The 21483-nt window shown below is 44.8% G+C and overlaps 1 protein-coding gene across 4 annotated transcripts in view; it reads left to right on the top strand.

Annotated features, from left to right (window-relative positions):
- ZNF592 (zinc finger protein 592) overlaps positions 1-21483 on the top strand; it is a 57007-nt gene that overhangs the window by 25513 nt on the left and 10011 nt on the right. For all 4 annotated transcript variants that reach the window (XM_061594960.1, XM_061594957.1, XM_061594959.1 and 1 more), the window contains exons 3-4: positions 16316-16494; positions 20471-20647. In XM_061594960.1, the coding sequence (XP_061450944.1) occupies positions 16316-16494; positions 20471-20647 (356 nt within the window). The remainder of the gene's footprint in view (positions 1-16315; positions 16495-20470; positions 20648-21483) is intronic.

The raw sequence follows: 21483 nt of genomic DNA, 5'->3' as shown, positions 1-21483 counted from the left end.
TGTCTCCAGTTTTCAAAAGAGTCCTTGATGGCCAGCAGCTCCTTCTCCCAAACTGTGTAGTTCTTCTCTGCAGGCTTTAACTTCCGAGAGAAGTACGCACAGGGGTGCAGCTCCTTCCCTTCTTGGTCTAATTGTAGCAGGACCCCCCCGATGGCAAAATCTGAAGCGTCTGCTTCCACTACGAAAGGGCGGTTCGGATCAGCAAAGCGCAGAATGGGCTCAGTAGCAAACCTTCTCTTCAGCTCCTCAAAGGCCTCGGTGGCGTTCTCTGTCCATTGAAACTTCTTCTTCCCCCTTAAACAGTCAGTCAGAGGAGCTGTTAATTTGGAAAACCCTGGAATGAACTTTCTGTAATAATTGGCAAACCCCAAAAACCATTGTACATCCTTTTTGGTGACAGGTTGGCCCCAGTCCAATATGCAGCTTACTTTCCCTGGGTCCATCTCCACGCCTTCCGCTGAGATTCGATATCCAAGGAAGTCTAGAGACTTGAGGTCAAATCCACATTTCTCTAATTTAGCATACAGGTGATTTTCTCTCAGTCTCTTCAACACCGTCTTCACATGCTGGTCGTGGTCTTCCTGGTTCTTTGAGAACACCAGGATATCATCTAAGTAACAGATTACATACGTGTCCAACAAGTCTCTAAACACGTCGTTCATGAATTTTTGAAAAATTCCTGGACTTCCACAAAGCCCGAACGGCATGACCAGGTATTCATACTGTCCGTAAGCGGTCAAGAATCCTGTTTTCCATTCATCTCCCTCCTTCATTCTGATCAGATTGTACGCTCCTCTCAAAACCAACTTCGTGAAGATTTTTGCAGAGCGCAGTCGGTCCAGCAACTCTGAGATCAGGGGCAGCGGGTAGCTGTTGGGGATGGTGATCTGGTTCAATGCGCGATAGTCGTTACAGGGTCTGAGTTCCCCCCCCCTTCTTTTTCACAAACAATAGTGGCGCTCCAGCAGGGGATTGTGAGGGGCGTATGAATCCTCGCCTCAGGTTTTTATCCAGGAATTCCTTCAGGGCCTCCCTCTCATTCTCCGTGAGAGAGTAGATTCTCCCTGATGGGATGCTGGCTCCTGGCACTAGGTCAATCGCACAGTCGTAAGGGCGGTGGGGGGGTAAAGTCTCTGCCTCTTTTTCATCAAACACATCTTTGAATTCTTCATACTTTGGCGGCAGGGTCACTTGCTCGATCTCTTGCACTGCCCCCGCTAAGGTGTTCTTGATTCCTTCAGGTTGACAGTTCTCCTGGCAATACTGTGAGGTGAACCACACCACCGCCTCCTTCCAACTTATTTTGGGTTCATGCTTTGCTAGCCAGGGCATTCCCAGAATCACCTCAAAGTTCGAGAGATCTGACACGTATAGCGAAATGAACTCTTCGTGCCCAGGGATTTGAAGTTTCACTTCCTCCGTGGCTTGTGTCACCCCTCCTGACTTCAGGGGTCTCCCATCGATAGTCTCCACAGCTAGGGGAGCGTCCAGTTTCCACCGGGAAATTCCATGACGCTTGACTAACTTTGCATCAATAAAATTTGTGGAGGCTCCACTGTCAATTAAGGCAGTGGAATTAAACACCACTCCTCTGGAAGTTGTAATCCGAATAGGCAAGACCAACACCCCCTTTGAGGGAGGTTGGATCGTTGGGGGGCCTTTATACAACGCTGCCCCCAGTCCACCGGCCTGCACGTGGACTGGGTGTTCTAGTTTCCCGACGGCTCGGCTTTCCCCCCTTTCAGTCCACAGTCTCTGGCCACATGGCCCGGCTTTGAACAATAAAAGCATAAACGTTCCCAGCGTCGTCTTTCCTTTTCTTCTTCCGACAGTCTTGGCCTAGCCCCTCCCTGTCCCTCAGTTGCATTACCTGCCATCCCTGCAGTGGGAAGGGTCTTGTTGCGAGATGCCGAGGCTGAGTATCTCGGGACCTCCTGCTTCCTTTCCAGGCGCCTTCCTTCCATCCGGTGATCTATCTGTAGGCATAGCCGGATGAGCCCTGGTAGGTCAGCGGGGGGGGAGGTCCTGGCCAACTCATCCAGGATTTCAGCATTTAATCCACTCCGGTACATAAACATCAGGGCGGCGTCATTGTAACCAGTTTCCTGGGACAGAATTTTAAAAGCGTTAGTGTACTCGGAAACAGTCCCTTTAGCTTGCTTCAGAGCGCCTAGTTGCCGCGCTACTGTTTCAGCCCTTTGCGGGTCTTGAAACATCTCGGTCATCTCCTGTATAAATCCTCTGTACCTTCCTAAGACAGTATCCTTTCTCACGAGATACGGAGTCACCCATTTTGCAGCTTCTCCCTCCAGGAGGCTAATCACGAAAGCTACTTTAGCCCCATCGTCTGGAAATTCCGTGTGCCTGACATCCAGATATAACTCACATTGAGCCACGAAGGTTGCCAACTGATCACTTTGTCCTGCGTATTTTGGGGGCAATCCAATGGGAACCTTTACTACGGCAGCTGGAGGGGCTGTTCGCATCTGGTCTATCGTGGCCTTCAAGGTTTGATTATCCGTCTTCAGCGCCTTGACTGCTGCTAGCAGGGGCTTGAACATCCGTCTGCAAATCAGCTACCTTAGTCCTCAAGAGTTCCACTTCTTCCGTCTCAGAAGTGGGGTTCGTCCCCCCCGCTGCTCCCTTTGACATCTTGTCCCAGTCAAGTGAAGAGAGCGTTGAGGGTGATTTAGGAGGCTCTGTCAAGCTGTCAGGCCCAGGATGTGACTCAGGAACCAGACCAACGGCTGTAGTTAATTCGTGTTTTATTAGGGTAATGTCCAAACAAAGACTGCGTTTTCTCATGAAGCAATACAGGGATACAGGTCCTGCGGCATTGGGAGAAAGTTGACAGAGCAAGGGACTTCTTCCCGCCTGTTCTTTAAGAAAGGGCCAAACGGGCGCGCAATCTTTCGCTCCTCCTTAACTGCCCCTCAGGTACTGCCCGCCTTCCCCCCCTTCTCTCCTGTCTTTTCAGCTGTCTGCGTGTGCGCGGTGAGGGGGGAAGCATCACCCCCTCCTCTTCTGAAGTTTCCGATTCCAGGATGGGGGATAGGGGAGGGGCTGATGGTAAACTGCCTCCCCGCTTTTCGGCTGTGAGCAGCCCTCCCTCTTTCCCCTCTTGCTCTGAGCCTGAAAGAGGGGGAGGCGTGAGAATGTCCAGGGAGGGCTCAGGCTCCCCGTTGCTAAGCGACCTTATCACTGGCAGTTCCTCTGTTTCATCTTCGCTCCAAAGGGGGGAAGTTCCTCCCCCTTCCCTCTGCCATCCATCGGAATACTCTTCTCCCAACTCTCCGGGATCCAGCTCCCCGGGATTGGGACCCCAGCTCTGCCTTCCGACAGCTTGTGATGCTTCTGTTATGGAGATAGTGAACATGTAACACTCCCAGTTACTTAACCATGGTTAAGGGATAGGAATTGATTTGCAAGATTGCATTTGTCCCAGCTCCTCCCTACCCTGGCATGAATTCCCTCCTCCCCGTCCCCCTGGTCTGCCAGCCTTAACCATTGTTAAGACTTATGTTGGCACCCGCCTTAACTGCAGTTAATGTTTCCCAGAGTTGATTATTAACCAGAATTTGAAGCCTAGCTTTAAAACTGGTTCCAAAACCCTGGGTAAGAACAATGGCAGCTGGGGGTTCCATGTCAGCGGGACAGTGGAATCTGCTCTGGGATTTAGTCCGAGCTCCTTGAAAGTTCAGAGTAAAACATGGAATGGATTCCAATGCCCCACTGAGATGGAGCCACCCCTTGGTAAGAGAAACAGTTATTGGCATAAAGCATGGTTAAGACTGGTGCGGATATAAACCTCAGCTATGGTGATCAGCCAGGGTTGTGAAATTTGTGCTGAGCCCAACAAAGCATACAATCTTCTGTTTTATTACTTTATATCCCAGTTTTTCTCCAAGGAGCTCAAGGTAATTTATGTAACTTTACAGTTGACAATGAGGACATTGAACTTGACAAGGATTATCAATACCTCAGGCACAGCCATTAACCAAAATGGAGACAATAGTCAAGAAATCAGAAGAAGGCTAGGACTGGAGAGGGCAGCTATGAGAGAACTAGAAAAGATCCTCAAATGCAAAGCTGTATCACTGAACACCAAAGTCAGGATCATTCAGACCATGGTATTCCCGATCTCTATGTATGGATGTGAAAGCTGGACAGTCAAAAAAGCGGATAAAAGAAAAATCAACTCATTTGAAATGTGTTGGAGGAGAGCTTTGTGCATACAGTGGACTGCGAAAAAGACAAATAATTGGGTGTTAGAACAAATTAAACCAGAACTATCACTAGAAGCTAAAACGATGAAACTGAGGTTATCATACTTTGGACACATCATGAGAAGACATAATTGACTAGAAAAGACAATAATGCTGGGGAAAACAGAAGGGAGTAGAAAAAGAGGAAGACCGAACAAGATGGATTGGTTCCGTAAAGGAAGCCACAGATCTGAACTTGCAAGATCTGAACAGGGTGGTTCATGACAGATGCTATTGGAGGTCACTGATTCATACAGTTGCCATAAGTCATCATCGACTTGAAGGCACATAACAACAAATCCCTGTTTTTCTCCAAGGAGCTCAAGGTGGCATAGAGAGTTCTTCTCTTCCCCAACCCCAGTTTTATCCTTGCAGCAACCCTGTGAGGTAGGTTAGACTGAGACTGACTGTCTCAAAGCCGCTGAGTGAGGATTTGAGCCTTGGCCTCTTACTTCGTAGTTCGGCACTCCAACCATTGCACCTTATCACCCATATTCTATGTGCAGTAGTGCTTAGGTGGAGGGCCATAGCTCAGTGGTAGAGCATCTGCTTTGCATGTGGAAGGTCCCAGGTTCAACCCCCAGCATCTCCAGATAGGGCAGAGAGGAACCCAAGTCTGAAATCTTGGAGAGCTGCTGCCAGTCAGTGTGGACAATACTGGTTAGAGGGATCAGCCGCTCAACTTGGTATAAAGCAGTTTCCTATGTTCTTAAGGAAAGGTATTTGGAAAGGAAGCAGCAGAGTCTGGAGCCTTTGCACCATTGGCTTTTAATTAAACTATTGTCCTGAACTGGTAACTTTGAATTTATATTTTGTTTAATTTCAGCAAAGAGTTCCCACTGGGAGTCAAAAATAATGGTTTTGACCGGTTTTATGTTCAGGCTCGGCTTTACTCTTTGTGAGCTTTCAGAGGTGTTTCCTGTGCTTGGGGGGTGGGGTGGCCACTGTTACAGAAAAACTCTGTTGTGCAAATGTGTATGTCGGACTAACATATGATTTATTTCTATAAATACATAAAATAACTCATAGATTTTTCTTAACAACCATTCCTGAACATAGGTTAACACCTCTAAAACTGCAGTTAGGACATCAGCCGGCTTCAGAAGCTCTCTGACCTAAAGCACAGCACAGCAGCAACCTTTATTGTGATTCATAGTTTGCAAGGATAACAGCTGCCAACTGGTACCTGGTGTAGCCAGAATAAGTGTAACATTCCAGTGGGTGATACTCGGGCTACCAAAGTTTTGCATGTGCTTCCTTTGTATTGTTAAATTTGAGAGTGTATCTACAATTGCATTGCACAATTAGATTTTCAGGAATTGCAGCATGTATGATAGAATCCATCCTGAATCTTTTGTAGGAACATAAGAATCCGCCTCATACCAAGACATACCATCTAGCTCAGTCTACACTGACTGGCAGCTGCTCTCCAATGTTTCAGGCAGGAATCTTTGACAGCTCTACCTGAAGATGCCAGGGATTGAACCTAGGATCTTTTGTTGAGTGGGTGACACAGAGAACATTGCTAGTGAGCTGTTGGGTTCAGCATCTCTTTTTGGTTTCACTTTCAGTTTTGTTCCGGGACAGTGAGATAATCTAACTTGAGTTCTACCCTGACCTTACAGGATCAGCAAATTCCAACACAGTATGGGGTGGTGGTAGGGCGTTTCATGTTTAGGAGTACCAGGAATGAGACACAGTTTTGCAGAAATGATTGGTGTTGATTGCCAAAGGGTGCTCACAAAGTTCTAAACTACTGAAAACATAAATAATCTGAAAACAGAAGTAGCATTTCTTGTATGTTTTAAAATTTAAGGCACTTGGGGTAGTGCTGAAGATAGATATAAAGATAGTTTCAGACATAGCCTCTAAGGTGCCCTTGGTGTGTGTGTGTGTGTGTGTGTGTGTGTGTGTGTGTGTGTGAGAGAGAGAGAGAGAGAGAGAGAGAGAGAGAGAGAGAGAGAGAGAGAGACTTTGTCATGGGGCTGTAGGCTTTTCCTCCCCTCTGTTGTCGAGAAAGCCAATGAGATATTCTCCAGATGTTATTGGGCTTCAGCTTCCGTCAGCTCCTGCCTGCCTGGCCAGTGGTCAAGGATGATGGGAGTTGTGATCCAGCAACATCCGGAGGACATCTTGCTGGCTACTTCTGCTCTGTCACCGTCCTGGGCTCCTCCCGGGAGGAAGGGTAGGATATAAATTTAATAAATAAATAATAAATAAATAAATTCAAATAGGCACATAAGGGCAGAAGAGTGGTCTTGCTGGAGTGCAGCTAGGAGCTGCTGCTGGCTTCATCCATTTTGCTCAAAGACCCTGTACTGGGAAAATAAAATAGCATGAGCCTTGCACATACTGGAGACTATTAGTATTGGCTATCATTTCTGAATAGAAAGACTGCAAATGCATCATCATCTCTGACAAATGCACATTTTTATTTTGTCACTTGAACACAACTGTTGAAAGCAAGTGGCCACAGCTTCTGCATGTGTATATGTAGCAAAACAGAAGGGTGTGCTTATCACTTGCGTGTAAGAAAACTGCTTGTAGACTGCATGCACGCTTCACATGGGATATCTGCATAGAAGGGGCCCTTTGTGTTTCAAAATGGAAGGCAATTTCAGTAATTTAACAGGCATTGAGGAGCAAAGCGGAGGAGGCATTACGTTTGGGGATTAAAGTGAGTGCTAAATCTTCCACTTATTCTATGTCAGGTATAGGGAACCCGTTGTTGGACTGAACAGTGGCCATGCTGATAGGAGGCTGGAGGCTGATAGAAGGCTGGAGTCCAACAATATCTGGAGGAACATAGGTTCCCCATCCCTGCTCTACAACACACTGTCTGTAAATGGGGTGGAGTCATCCTACCAAGGCCATTGATGTCATTCAGACTTCCCACAGACTCCACTGCCTGTGACCAAGAACTGTTACTATACCTGATCATAGCCAAAAGGCTGAGAAGCTCTCTTTTAGAGAATGGATTGAGAAAATGTGACCTATTGTGGTTATGATTAAATTGACATAAGGAATTACGAATTAATCAGTTGAACAGATTTATTGAAAAATGGGCTTTATTTTTGATGTTTTGGAACAAGTATCAAGATAATATACAACCTTATGTTGTGTTTAATTTGTAGAGAGCCAGTGTGGTGTAGTGGTTAAAGCAGCCTTTCCCAACCAGTGTGCCTCCAGATGTTGTTGGACCACAACTCCCATCAGCCTCAGCCAGCATTGCCAATGGTCAGGAAAGATGGGAATTGTAGTCCAGCAACATCTGGAGGCACACTGGTTGGGAAAGGCTGGTTTAAGGTCCTGGACTACGACCTGGGAGACCAGGGTTCGAATCCCCACATAGCCATGAAGCTCACTGGGTGACCTTGGGCCAGTCACTGCCTCTCAGCCTCATGAAAACCCTATTCATAGGGTCGCCATAAGTTGGAATCAACTTGAAGGCAGTACATTTACATTTTTTATGTATTTGCACTACATGTATCATTATAATGTACAAGTTATGAACTAAAAATTATTTTTTTTAAAAAAAACTGCTGCTATAAACAAATCTGTATGGGACATTTGAAGAAAGGCAGGAACATGTTAGAGAGAATTTGATCCAATAAGAGTCTGGCTATTGGCAAAACAAAGCAAACTCTTACAATGTTTCTGAAATAAATGGGCCAGCTAAATAACTCCTGGTTTCATCCTGCCAGTGAGTAATGCTGCTATTTGTTGTTTTTGCAGCTTTCCCGCAGGTAAGCTTTCCTTTTAGGAAAACAGTTCAGTTTCCGTGTCTTTCATTGGCAAAGATTTTTGGCTTAATTATAACAACAGAGTGACTGATCTGCAGTAATTACCCAGAGACAACAATCCAAGCAGTTGGCTGCCTTTCCCTGGTAGGACAACCAGACCTTTTCACTATGTTAAACACTTACAAGCAAAAAAATGTTTAGAGAAGACAAATAGGGGGAAAACTGAAAATCTGTCGTTGAGCAATACCTTTTATTGGGACCAATTAAAATGCCACAGAATAGTGAGCAAGATTTTGAGTTCTTAGGAACTCTTTATCAGGAAGTTAAACAAGGTGGGAGGCAGGGGAGAGAAGAAGCGGGAGTTCCAAGTCTGCAGTTTATAATAGTCTTGAGCTGGAATGCAGGAGGAGTTTTGCAAGTATAATTGGATTGAGACAGAATTGAGTAATTACTAGATTTTATATTCTCCAAATGGAAGAACATTTGTTTTTTCTCCCCCCCCCCTTTTTTTTGTCCTAATAGACCTGGATGCACCTTAAGAGGCTAATTCAGTTATATCTGCATTCCATCTCAAGACTGTTGTAAGTTACAGGCATGGGGAGGAATTACACTACTCCCAGGTTTTGTTGTCCATTGTTTTTTGTTTAATATCCTGCCTGATGAAGAGTTCTGGAGAACTTCAAAGCACTATCTTTGACTTTTGTTACTGTTTTTGGTTGGCCCTGCTAAAGATACTGCCCTCCTGTGGATTTTGCGTTTTTCCCCCAGACAAAATGAGTAAGGCGATTATCATCCTGTGCATTTTCTGCAGACACATAACAGTACAGAAACTTTAGGTGCATACACATCATACATGTAAAGGACATTATTTTCCCCAAAGAATCCTGAGAACTGTAGTTTGTTAAGGATGCTGGGAATTGTAGGTCTTGGGGAGGGGGAGTAAACTACAGTTCCCAGGATTCTTTGGGGAAAATAATGTGCTTTAAATGTATGTTGCATACACAGCCATTTTGCCATGGGATTTTGCTAGGATCAGATCCTTTTAAGATCTTGGGTGGGTCATGGACTGCCTTCAAGTCGATTCTGACTTATGGCAGCCCTAAGAATAGGGTTTTTATGGTAAGTGGGATTCCAAGGGGGTTTACCATTGCCTTCTTCTGAGGCTGAGAGGCAGTGACTGGCCCAAGGTTACCCAGTGAGCTTCATGGCTGTGTAGGGATTTGAGCTGTGGTATCTCAGGTCGTAGACCAACACGTTAACCACTACACCACACTGGCTCTCGGGTGGGTCATATGCAACAATAAACTATGCTATGGTGTTATAGGAGGAGTGGCCAGATGTTGTTGGGGTCCTAACTCCAATCAACCCCAGCCAACATGGCCAATAGTGAGAGGTTGTGGGAGTTGTAGTCCAGCAACATCTGGAGGGCCAAAGCTTAGCACAATGTATATAAGCTTGTTTTATCCAAACTACCAAACTGTTACACTTGTCCTGCAAACTGGGGAAAAAGAGGCATGTGAAGGGAAGAGGGAGTGCACAGGCCAGATGTAATGAATAACTAAACGTTTACTATGGAAACTGTGAGTGAGAGATTAATTTACAACCATACAAATGAAAATGTAATTTCAATAGATAACACTAATACAGACAATTTAATGCTTAATGCAGATAATTTAATGCTTAACTTACTGACTGACAGCATTACTTTGTATGCAGCTGTAGTAACAGCACATTTTCTGATTTTATGAAGTCAAATATTTGATTAAATATAAACTATTGCAATGACACAGTTTTCTAGGATGAGGGATTCAGAGTTGCTGTTGCGCCCCAGACGCATGGGGAGTTAGATCAAGGAGGGGAGTCAGATGAGGATGAGGTCTCTGGGGACATTGAAGGAGGGGGGGACTCTGCCAGCCTGCAGACTTCCTCAGCCAGCACCCCCATCGAGGCAGATCCCATCCCACCTGCGAGCTCCCCGCCTGAACTGTTGGGAGGCGACCCTTTGTGCATGCCAACCCCACCTGCCGAGGAATCCCCGCCCGGCACTTCAAACGCTTCCCTGCCAACCAGCTTCCTGCTCCCTGAGGTTACGCCATCACCTAGCAAAGCCCTGCTGTCAGATGGGTCGTCGGAGGCTCCCCCCCCCATTGCCCCGCACGAGAAGGCATGAGAAGAGAGGCTTTCAGAGGGTGGCACTCCCGAGGAGCCGTCGTTTACGCGCGAAAACCTTCCCTACTTAAGCAGGTGCCCACCCAGGCTCTAGTGCTGAGTCAACTCTCCTCACACGCTGCAGAGACTGTTTAGGTAGGCTATTTAGGGAAAGCAGTGAGTCGGAGTAGACAGGTTTATGAAGCGCACCGCTTTGGATGTAACCATCACACTTATAAAACGAGAATTAGACCAAACCTCACCTCCATCTCGTTTATCCGACTCTGGGCTGGACAGTTGCAGATAAGGGATGTGCAAGTCTTTTTGCACAGATAGCATTATGGGATGGAGCAGCTGCCTCAGTGGTAGTATTTACTGGAGGAAGGGAAACTTCACTTTAGAAATCTGAGAATTCCTATACTCTGTACTCTATTTTGTTTCATTCTGTAACAGAAGCCTCAAAGTCAGAATTTATATTTCCATTTAATGTCCCCAGTGGAATAATCATGTGTGGTCCTGGGTTCTGGCTGATGATTTTTATCTGTTTCCTTTTCACTAAACAGACAGTATTATTGTAGTGTCACTACCCAAATTGCTAAGCATTATTCAGTTGTTTATTGGCTTTCTAGTTTTGGAAGGAATAATGATTGGGAACTAGCAAAATTGCTATTTACCAGTGTCATGTCCTAAACTAGATCCCCCCCCCCAAAAAAGATTGCTAGACCTGCCTGAGAGTTCACAAGCTGCTCGAGAGGCTAGAAACACAGAAAGTATTGAGTTCCAGTGATCTGGGACTGGGGCAACTGTGCCTAATCCCAGTTTTCAGCTGAAAAGTCTTCCAGAGCAGCTTACACAAGCTCAATAAAACAAGACAGCCCCTGCCCACAGGCGTACAGTCTAAAAGACACAACACAAAGGGGAAGAGGGAAACAAGCAAATGCAGGCACCAATTCTTTTGCATAGTAGCTCTTATGACCAGCTGGAATAGAAATAGCTCAGGGGACAGGCGGGCCTAAGTGAAGCTGGTTTCTCAGCAGAGCTGATGGAGTGGTTCTTCTTCCCATCAATCCCTCTGCTGCAGCCTGATAATTCTAGGTGCCAGGAGACAGTTAAGGGGGAAGAGGAGTCCTCATTGGCATTAACTGTTTACTCCTTGTTAAGCAATTGTGATGTAATTTATTTCTTCTAAGACTTCACATGGATAAACGTCGAGTGCCCTATAGGCTGGTTCAGGCGTAATGCCAAAAACATGGTTTGGAGCTACATGATCGAGCCTGGCTGGGCCCCCTTGGGGTTATGTGTCCCTTCTTCCCTAGCCTTGCGCATTGTTTTCCCCTTTCTTGAGTACAGCAAGTTTCATCCAGACTGGCAAGCTTTGGATTGTGCTTGCCTCGAAAGCAGCTAGCAATAGTTTTCCAGTCCCGGTTTGCAGGGCAAGCACAACCCGTAGTTTACCATTTCAAAAGAAACTTCAGATTGTGTTTTGACTCAAACCAAAAAGGGAAGAATCGCAGTGGGAAGAGGAAGTGGATAAGCCCAGAGGTCGCGGAAGGCTAATTTGTGTAGCACTAAACCATGACCCGCAATACATTTGGATCAGCTATATGCCAGGATACTAAATCCACATGGATCTGCTTTCCAATGAAAAGCAGTCTGTATTTATTCTTCCGTGTTAGGGGGGGGAAATTACATTGGAATCTGCCCTTTAAACAGCTCATGAGGTTCTTCTTTTGGGCAAAAGAGAAAACAAAAGATAAAGAGATGTTGTTTGAGATTCCTCTGTGATAGTGCACTGCTTGCTGGGATAGTTAGGGCAGAACTGCACATTACATGCTTTGTTGTTCTTTTCATTTTAGTACAATGTGGCTGCTGAGGCTGGAGTTTGAAGTAGAAGGCCAGCAGTTGTGGGGTGGGGTTAGGGCTTCTTAACCCTTTCCTCTTGTGTCAGAATTGTTCTCTCCCCCCCCCAACTGCTTCTATCCCTGCTGGATAAAAGATACTGTAGTTCCACACACTGAATGGATTAAACTGAGATGCCTCTGTAGTTACAGAAGTCAAAGAAAATTAGACTAAAGAAATGGACCCCAAGAAAAATGACTTGTTCGGTCTTTTTCCTCTCCTCAGATCTAGGAAGTTCCCTGGCAAACTTTTTGTCAGATTTTTAGAATTGCAGGCAAGATTAAGAGATACTTTGATGGGGAGGTTAGAGGTTTTATTACAATCAAGCAGTGTATAGATTTTGTTACATAAACAAAAACTCAGGAACAGCAGTCCAGAATTCCCATAGTCTTCAAGCTGTCTGTTGCCATCTGTGCTACCTAAAACTGCTTGAGAGGAAGGGAACAATATGCTTAAATTTCCCACTATAAAAACCTTCCCGCACATGGACAGCCAGCGTGTCAGGAAAAAGTTCAATCTGCTTGCTGATGTGCAAGCTTTCCATATACAGGAAGTTTTTGATGGGGGAAGGGGTCGGAAGCATTCAGCTGTGTGACACTCCTTATTACCTGCAGTGGTGCAGTCCAGTGCCGAGCAGTTGATGCCAAGCTTGATGGACATCCCTTTTGGGATGAAGGACATTGAGGTGAGAGTAGACAGACTTGAAGGCTGTAGGATTGTTGTTCATAGGTTTTTGGTTTGAGATGTCTGTGTTTACTGTGCTTAAGGCCCAACAGGCCTAGTTTGTAGAGTGTGTGTGATGGTTGGTTATATTAACCACAACTCAAGATTTCATAAAAGCACAGGATGAAAATCTAAATAGTAACTGTTTTTTAAAAAACTTAGTGAGATTACCAATAGAAACAAATTATTATTATTTTATTATTTTTAAAACTTATATACCGCCCGACTAGCAATAGCTCTCTGGGCGGTGAACATAAATACAATAAAATACAATAAAATACAAAAACATCACAATCTAAAATCAAATTTCACAATCTAAAAAACTGGATAACCTAAAATCAAATTACAAACATTACAATCATTAACAAAGAATTAAAATGCCTCGGAGAAGAGAAAGGTTTTAACTTGGCGCCGAAAGGATGATAGTGTCGGCGCCAAGCGCACCTCCTCAGGGAGACTATTCCATAGTTCAGGGGCCACTACTGAGAAGGCCCTTGATCTTGTCACCGCCCTCCGGGCCTCCCTATGGGTCGGGACCCGGAGGAGGGCCTTCGTAGCAGACCGTAGTGTACGAGCCGGTTCATAACGGGAGAGGCGTTCCGACAGATATCGTGGTCCCGTGCCGTATAAGGCTTTGTAGGTTAGTACCAACACTTTGAATCTGGCCCGGAAGCGTATTGGAAGCCAGTGCAAGCGGGCCAGAACAGGTGTTATATGGTCAGATCGCTTCGTTCTTGTTAGCAGTCTGGCCGCCGCATTTTGCACCAGCTGTAGCTTCCGAACCGTCTTCAGAGGTAGCCCTACGTAGAGCGCATTACAAATTACATTACAAATTTATTTATTTATTTATTTATTTATTTATTATACTTGTATACCGCCCCATAGCCGAAGCTCTCTGGGCGGTTTACAGTAACTAAGCAATAAAATGATAAAACATATCAATATTATACAGAGGAGGAAACAAACAACAGCCACATGAGATGATATGGCACTAATGGCATTGAATAAATACATCAATGTGGTTACCTTTAGAGAACAGGGCTTAGTCAATGCTGTACTTGCTTCCAGAGATGCCTTCATTGACAGCACAACCTTTTCCTGTTCTCTTTGGATTCCTGCTAATGTTGCGGCAGAGAATCAGTGGCCCTTCAGATGTTTGTTTGTTTGTTTATATTTATTTCTTTACTAAATGTATATCCCGCCCTTCCAACTAGAAGGAGCCCAGGGAGGCAAACACACACACTACATGTTGGTGGACTCAAACACCCATCATCCCTGGCATTTGACTATGTTGGCTGCAACTGATGGGGGTTTGGAGTTGAACGACAAATGTGCATAAGTAAAACAAACATTCAGTATTTGGACTGTGAGCCTTTTGGGGACAATGATAAGGCCTCTGATGAAATTGCCGTAACTTGTCTGGCACTCAGGTGATAGTGTAGAAACATATGCAGTGAATGAAATGATCGAACACTAGGAGAGCTGACTTGTAGCATCAGGGGACAAGTCTATGTCAAATCTAAGATGTCTTCCTTGGCAGCAAGACATGACTTGGGCTTCAGTAATACGCCATGACTGGTTGGAAGCAGGAAACTGGAGCTAGTGAATGGCGAAAGTTCAAGAGCAGAGAAAGGAAAAAGACATTCAGGCTGGCAGTGTGCCTTGTTGTGTATACCAGGGTGGGTTGACTTCATTTTTACAGTGATCCACAAGGTTGTTAAATTTATAGATCAAGAGTGGTCTCGCTTAATTGTTAAGGCCTAGCTCAACCATGTTAAGTGAATTTGTGTGCACCCTAGCTTAAGAAGTGCCTTGCTGGATCATAGCAAGCTACACATAGCAAATAGCTTTCTTTGCAAGAATCCCAGCAACCCTCAAGTGCTAGGTGGTCCACTGCAAATTGACCGATGGCCACAATCTACCTCTGCCCACTTCTGGTGTAGATTGGGTCAGATGCTGCTGCAGATGCTAGAACCAGGTAGAATTAATGCCAGCTAGTCAATGCTGCTTGCATTGTATCTCTAAGTCTTTAGTTGGTCAGTCCTCAGCTGTTTCCCAGATAGCCCTGTGGATAGGGTACTGGCCTTGGACCCAGCTGTCCCAGGTTCAGTTCCTGCAAGCCTGGCCACTAATCTTTTGCTTTTTGTCCCTATATCACTGAGCTGTTTGGAAATAGACATGATGCCTGAGCAGCCTTGAGAGCAAGTGCTCCTGTGGTTCTCCAGTTTATGTTTAGAGGGCTTGTGTTTTGAACTTGCCGGGGTGAACATTTGTTTATTTCAGAGAGTCACTGTGGATGGCAACAGCAGTAATATTAATGTTGTTTACAAATAGTTAACATAGCTTGAATATTTGTTGATGAAACCAGGTTATAGGTGGCAGGCATCTCACGCTGCTTCTGCTGTCCTAATGCTGAAGTTCCAAAAGAACAGGCAAGTTTTGGGGTCTTTTGTCGATGATAATCTGGTGACTGAGAACTTGGAGATGTAATACAACTATTCTCATTCCTGCTTTTACTCCTTGGGTTCTGTGATGGAGAGGCAGTAGTTTACCTCCCTGTGCTTCATCATTAGTGCTGCCTGGCTTAGTGGTGGCCCACAGTGGTTGCAAAGGCACAACCTATAGGCACTGTCAGCTCATGGGCTGATCTGGAGGCTGTGGGGTGCCCTTTACTCTTGTCCATTTTCCTTTAGAGAGGCCCACGTGGTAGCCAGCTGTGCTGTCCCTTATCCCCAGGCTCAGTGTGCTCCGGATGGGAAAAGGGATGGTGTTGGTCTTCTACAGATAACGGAATAAAATATGAGGTGGTTGGAATCCCATCATTTCAGGTCCTGCTTCAAGACTAACACCATCAATACATTCCTGCCCAGCCCTGCATACTCAGATCTAAGACAGTTGCTTTAATAGTTCCTCCTGTCTGGATGTCAATTGCTGGTTTTGGTCTTTGGCCGCCATAAATTGTGGCAGTGACAGAAAGGTTGGCCTCTGGTGAGGATCCAGGAGAGGCACTGCAATTCCCTTGCACAGGTGCCAGAAAACTTGGTACCAAGTTGGCTTGGAAAGACAGTTGCCTGGCCTAGCTCCTTCCCCAGAACTCTTTTTATTGGTGAGTATGTTAGAATTTGGCTTTGGAACAACTTGTAACTGGAGAATCTCAATACCTCTCTTCACATCAAGGTATTGTGCATGTTCTGGTGTTTGGAAAGTAGAGTAAGCATTGTAACACACACACACACACACACAACGGGGGGAAAGCATTTGCAGAAGAAAGCTGAATTCTTATTTGTAAAAATACTACTTCACACCAGCAGTACCTGGGCAGAGTATAAAACACAGAAGTGGCATGGACCTGCCAAAGAAATTGGCACAGTTAAGGTAACGAGAGAGGACGGGGCTTAGGGAAGAATTAATGGGGATATGGGGAAGCTCTTATAGCAGAGAGTGCAGAAAAGATGAGAGGCTGAAAAAAGTGCAAAGAATGCAGCAGACCTTACAAGATGGAATGGCTAATTGTGGTCTCTCCTTTTCTTCCTTTAGACTTGTCAAGTATGCCAGATGCTGTTGCCTAACAAGTGCAGTTACTGTGCTCATCAAAGAATCCATGCTCACAAATCTCCTTATTGCTGCCCAGAGTGTGGCGCCATTTGCCGGTCGGCCTATTTCCAAACCCACGTCAAGGAGAACTGCCTTCATTACTCACGCAAAGTTGGCTACAGGTTTGTGCTAAACTGGAAGGGGAGAGGGATACGAGGAAAATGTTGTGACGTTTAATGCAAACTGGGAAGGGACAATTGGAGGAGAATAAGCTTAAAATCATTTCACATCCTTCTTCTGCCATAGCTTTGCCATAGACTTGTTTTGTGATCAGACAAGCTGACAATTTCAGGACATCAAACACTAATAAGCAGTGTTTTTCCTGCCGTGCATTCAGGAGGCACATATTTATAGGCACTTTGGAGACAAGTGTTCTGTGCTTTTAAGGAAGTAGGCTAAGACAGGAAAAATATTACAAATACCTGGGCTTTTTAAGGTGCACTTTTTGCAGCCTCCATAAGGGTTATATTGTTATGGCCTGATTCCAACACAGGTTTTCCTTCCACTGTTTGCTTTATAACAGGTTTGAGGAGCCTTTGGCCTTCCAGATGTTGCTGAACTACAACTCCTATCATTCCTGGCCATTGGCCATGCTTGCTGGGGCTGATGGGAGTTGTAGTTCAGCAACATCTAGAGGGCCAAAGGCTCCCTTCTCCTGCTTTATAGTTCTGTGGCTCTGCAGCTCTTCAGTTTTGTTGCTTGTATGCAGGACATTGTGTTATTTTCTGTTACAGTATTTTTATTTCTGTACACCACCCTGGGATCCGTTTGGATGAAGGACAGATTGGACATTTTAAAAATAGATCATTTCCATGGAAGAAAACTGAATTGGACTAAAATCTGTTATTTTTTTGGCTTAACTGAAGAAATAGGGATGCACTTCGGATTTTATGTAGAAGTGGGAAACCTGCGGCCCTCTTGATTTTGCTAGATTACAACTCCCATCATCTCTGACTATTGACCGTGCTGGCTGGGGCTCATGCAAGTTGGAGTCCAACAACACCTGGAGGGACATGACTGATGTAAACAAAAAACTTGACAGCAAGAGCAACAAGACCCCAAAGACTTTTTATTGCCAATTGCCTATGTGGGACAATGCATCATGAATGAAGTAGTGCTTAACAGATTCCTTAGTGACCTTGATGGCTTGGAAAAGAGCACTGAAGCCAGGGTTAATGCAGGCAATAAATAGTGGTAACGCTTGACTATGTGCTTAACTATCTTTGTGGCTAACAGTAGTTGCTTTTTGATTTGAACACACCTTAAATTGGAGTGACTCTGTCCAATGTTGTCCGTAGCACTGGAGGTCTTACAAATTTTAACACATTTTCAAGAAAGCTTTGGTTTTGTGTGCATTTCATTGTGACGTTAGATATCTCCCAGAAAGCAGATGCTTCTGACTAGTCTGACACATTGACCCAATCTGCTGAGAGTAGGAGTGTAGTTGTATGGGTAGTTGTCTTGGACCCTGTACTTTTTTGGGAGCAGGGTCCCTATGTCTCCAGCATGATAGTGTGATAACCACTGAGAAGAGTCTTCTAACATGCTTCCATGTCCTTTCCTGCTGATTGGAGCCAATCATAGTTAAAGGTGCTGAGAGCCACTGAGAAGACGCTTCTTAGTAGCTAACACTCTCCCCTTTCATGCATATTGGCTCCTGGGGATGTCTGTTGTTGTAGGAGATGGCTGTGACTAACATGAAGGGACCCTGCACTTCTGAATTTGCCACTACACTACTTAGCTAAGAGTAATTGTGTATGGACTTCATGTGTTTCTTTATTCCTCCTACAAATGTATCTGTTTTTTTGCTCTTACACCTAGGCAGGCATTTCCTTTCCCCAGGTCTACCACATGCAGCATCTTCATCAGTTACTTAATAATTACTCATTACTGCTTTAATTGGTAGTTTTAACAAAATGAGGTACTTTTACTCTAGAGGTAGCCTGGAAGGAAAAGGGGGTAGTACTATTTATTATTTATTTAGTATGGGGAGAATGCTTTAATTTGTCTGGTTATCAGGGCTGGACCAAGACATTCTACTGCTTGTGATGGAACAGCAAATGGTGCCCTCCCCCCAACCCCAAAATACCAAGGTATATAGTACCAAGGCCAGGCAAATTATTTTGACACCTGAGGCTGAAAACCCCACCAGCACCTTTCGCCTCCCCTCCTTGGCAGTAAAAAGGTCATGATGAAATAAATTAAAACAACTCCCAATGTTCTGCACTTTGAATACTCCTCAAATAAGTGGCGTTTTCACTGTGCCTAATGATAGGGCCAGGTCTGTGGATTCTTTTTCTTTTTTTTGGTCCATGGGGACAGGATAGTTGGAGAAGAAGAGCGACTGAGCCCCCAAGTTTGGGCTGTGATTAAATTTAATTGTTAACAATTTAAACAACAATTTAATCTTGGAACCAACTTGGGGGCTCAGTTGCTCCCCTTCTTAAGCCCAGTGAAAGAGGCATAAACTAGGAAGGGGCCAAAGGTCAGCTTTTTGCCCAAGGACTGGAGCTTTCCCACCCTTATGCTTATGAGTTAGGTACTGAGAGAGGTGTTCCCTTGCAGTTATACCTTCTCCCCCTTTTTTTCTGGCACACCCTTGTCTTCCCAATGCAGCATCTTAATCGGCCATCAATTTCACTATTGCTTTATTGGGTGTTTCATCAAATTAAGATTATTTTCTGGTGGAGAGTGGCCCAAAACTAGTAACTTGGATCACTCTTTTCACAGAGGAGCTCTGACTGCTTAACTGTCATTGGCCCAGACAGTCACTGTGTTGGATTAGATCTAATTTTTCCATTTTTATTACACTGAGTAGCAATATTTCGACACTGAACTTCTAGTCTATATTTTTAGTAGCTAGATTTGACAGATGTTGTTACTGGACCACATCTGGTTCAGCACTGGGGACTCTATCCAAAATACGTTGGCCATCATGTATGCAAACCTATCTTTGCAATCAGGAAAGCTAGAAATTGGCTTTTCTTGCTGGGATTCACAGGCTTCAGCCAAGAGCCCAAAAGATCCAGAGAAGTACTGACATCCCCTGCTGTAGCTGTCTGGCCCGCGGACTTTTGTTCCTGACACAATAGGTACAAACAGAACTATCTGGGTCAAACAGTACTTGTTACCATCTTACAACCCTGACATAGAACATAGGAAGCTGCCTTATACTGAGTCACACCATTGGTCCATCTAGCTCAGTATTGTCTACACTGGCTGGCAGCTGCTCTCCAGGGTTTCAGACTGGGACATCTCCCAGCCCTACCTGGAAATGCCAGGGATTGAATGTGCAACCTTCTTGATGCAAAGCAAGGGCTCTACACTGACAATCCATTTATGTGGCAGTGAACAAGTAATAAGCTTCTTGACATGCAAGCTACATTTCCTCGCAAGAGGTCCACAGCCGTTTCATTAGAAGGATCTCTTTGGTATCAGATATGTGATGAAGATTTCAGATGACCAAGCTTTCCAAAGGCACAATGATCTGAATTTAGTTCTTTTAAGGGGTACCATCCAGATTACTTCTTGCCTAGTTAATGTAATAACAATTGATAATTTATTTACTGAGCTTCTTGGTTGCCTTTACAGTATAAGTTAGTATGGAAAAAAATGTGCAGTATATTTCCACTGTAGCAAGTTTTTTTAAGTGTTCTAAAAGACTTAACAAGGCATGATATGGGAAGATACGCTTTGAAGATTGAGTGGAAGGGAAGCGTTTTGTGGAGGGGGCAATGGAAGTGGAGAAGCTGCAGGGTCAGAAAGAGTTAATCTCTTTACCACATTCTGTGTGAGAGCGAGAGAGATTGGGGGATTACACCCATATTTAAGAACCAAATGTAGTTGACCCCTAATGTAGATAGTGTTGCATTTGTTGTTGTTTCTTGTGAATCCTTTTGCCTTACCACAATAGTTCACACCATCATCCACTGTTGTGCAATATGTGAATTCCACTACTCTCTGCAGGTCACCTGCAAAGGATTCAACGAGGCAAACCTGGGTTGGTCCCCATTTCTTGAAACTTCATGGAAATCTCAGAGTGAGTGTTTGTAAATGTTGTTGCTTGCAGAGCTGAGTTTTAACTCTCTCTTTTTCCAGGTGCACTCACTGTGGGGTTGTCTTCATGTCGCAAGCTATGCTGAAAGTGCACATTCACGAGAAACACTGTGAAGTCTTCCACAAGTGTTCGTTCTGCCCTATGGCCTTCAAGTCTGCAGACAGCACCACTGCTCACATTACTAGTCAGCACCCTGCAGAACCTCATAAGACATCTCAGTAAGTGTCTGTCTGGGTAAATATACACGCAGTGCCCTTGATAGTTCTGGAACAGCCTCCCCCAACCTGGTGCTCTCCAAATATTTTGGACTACGGCTCCCATAATCCCTGGCCGTTGGACATGCTGGCTGGAGCTGGAAATCCAACAACATCTGGAGGGCATTAGGCTGGGAAATGCTATTCTGGAATTTCTCTTCTGTGCCCAGTTTGCCTTCTACACCGGCTTGTCTCTCCAGGGCCCCACATTTACAGGAGCCTTTCCGACCTAAGTATAGGTGGAGAGAGACACTGAATTGTGTTGCATTGCAGAGAAACCTTAGTAGTAGGATCTGCACACTTTTTCTTTGAAAGAAATGGAAGACTGTGTACAAATCTAGCTTGCTAATTATTTTAAGATTTAGTCATGTAGTCCATTTGTTCCTTAGACTTGTGCATAAGCAAGGAGTAGTTTTTCATCATCTGTTTGTTAGTGTGCAGCCATCCCCTGCGCTCTGCATAATACTGTGTGTTTTCTTTGTGTACTGCCTATATGCCGGTTAGCAATATGCTGTCCAGCCATCAAGGCCAGAGAATACTCACTGCTAATGCCATCCACCTGTGTCCCAGAGTATGCCTAGCTTCATAAGGAACTGTGTCTGTGGTTAGCTGCGATGCACCTTGCCATTCCTGATCTGCAGCATGTCCAGAAGAGAGTGACCAAGATGATGAAGGGTCTGGAAACTTAAGTTGTACAAGGAACATTTGGAAGACCCAGTATTTTTAGCCTGGAGAAGAAAAAATGTGAAGGGAGACATTGGTGTGGGTTGTCATGCAAAAGATAGAGCAGACACGTTTTC

The sequence above is a fragment of the Rhineura floridana genome, chromosome 14 (assembly GCF_030035675.1).
Source record: "Rhineura floridana isolate rRhiFlo1 chromosome 14, rRhiFlo1.hap2, whole genome shotgun sequence".
Classification (NCBI taxonomy): Eukaryota; Metazoa; Chordata; class Lepidosauria; order Squamata; family Rhineuridae; genus Rhineura; species Rhineura floridana.
Note: the sequence above shows the minus strand (reverse complement) of the source record. Positions and strands in the feature narration are given on the sequence as shown.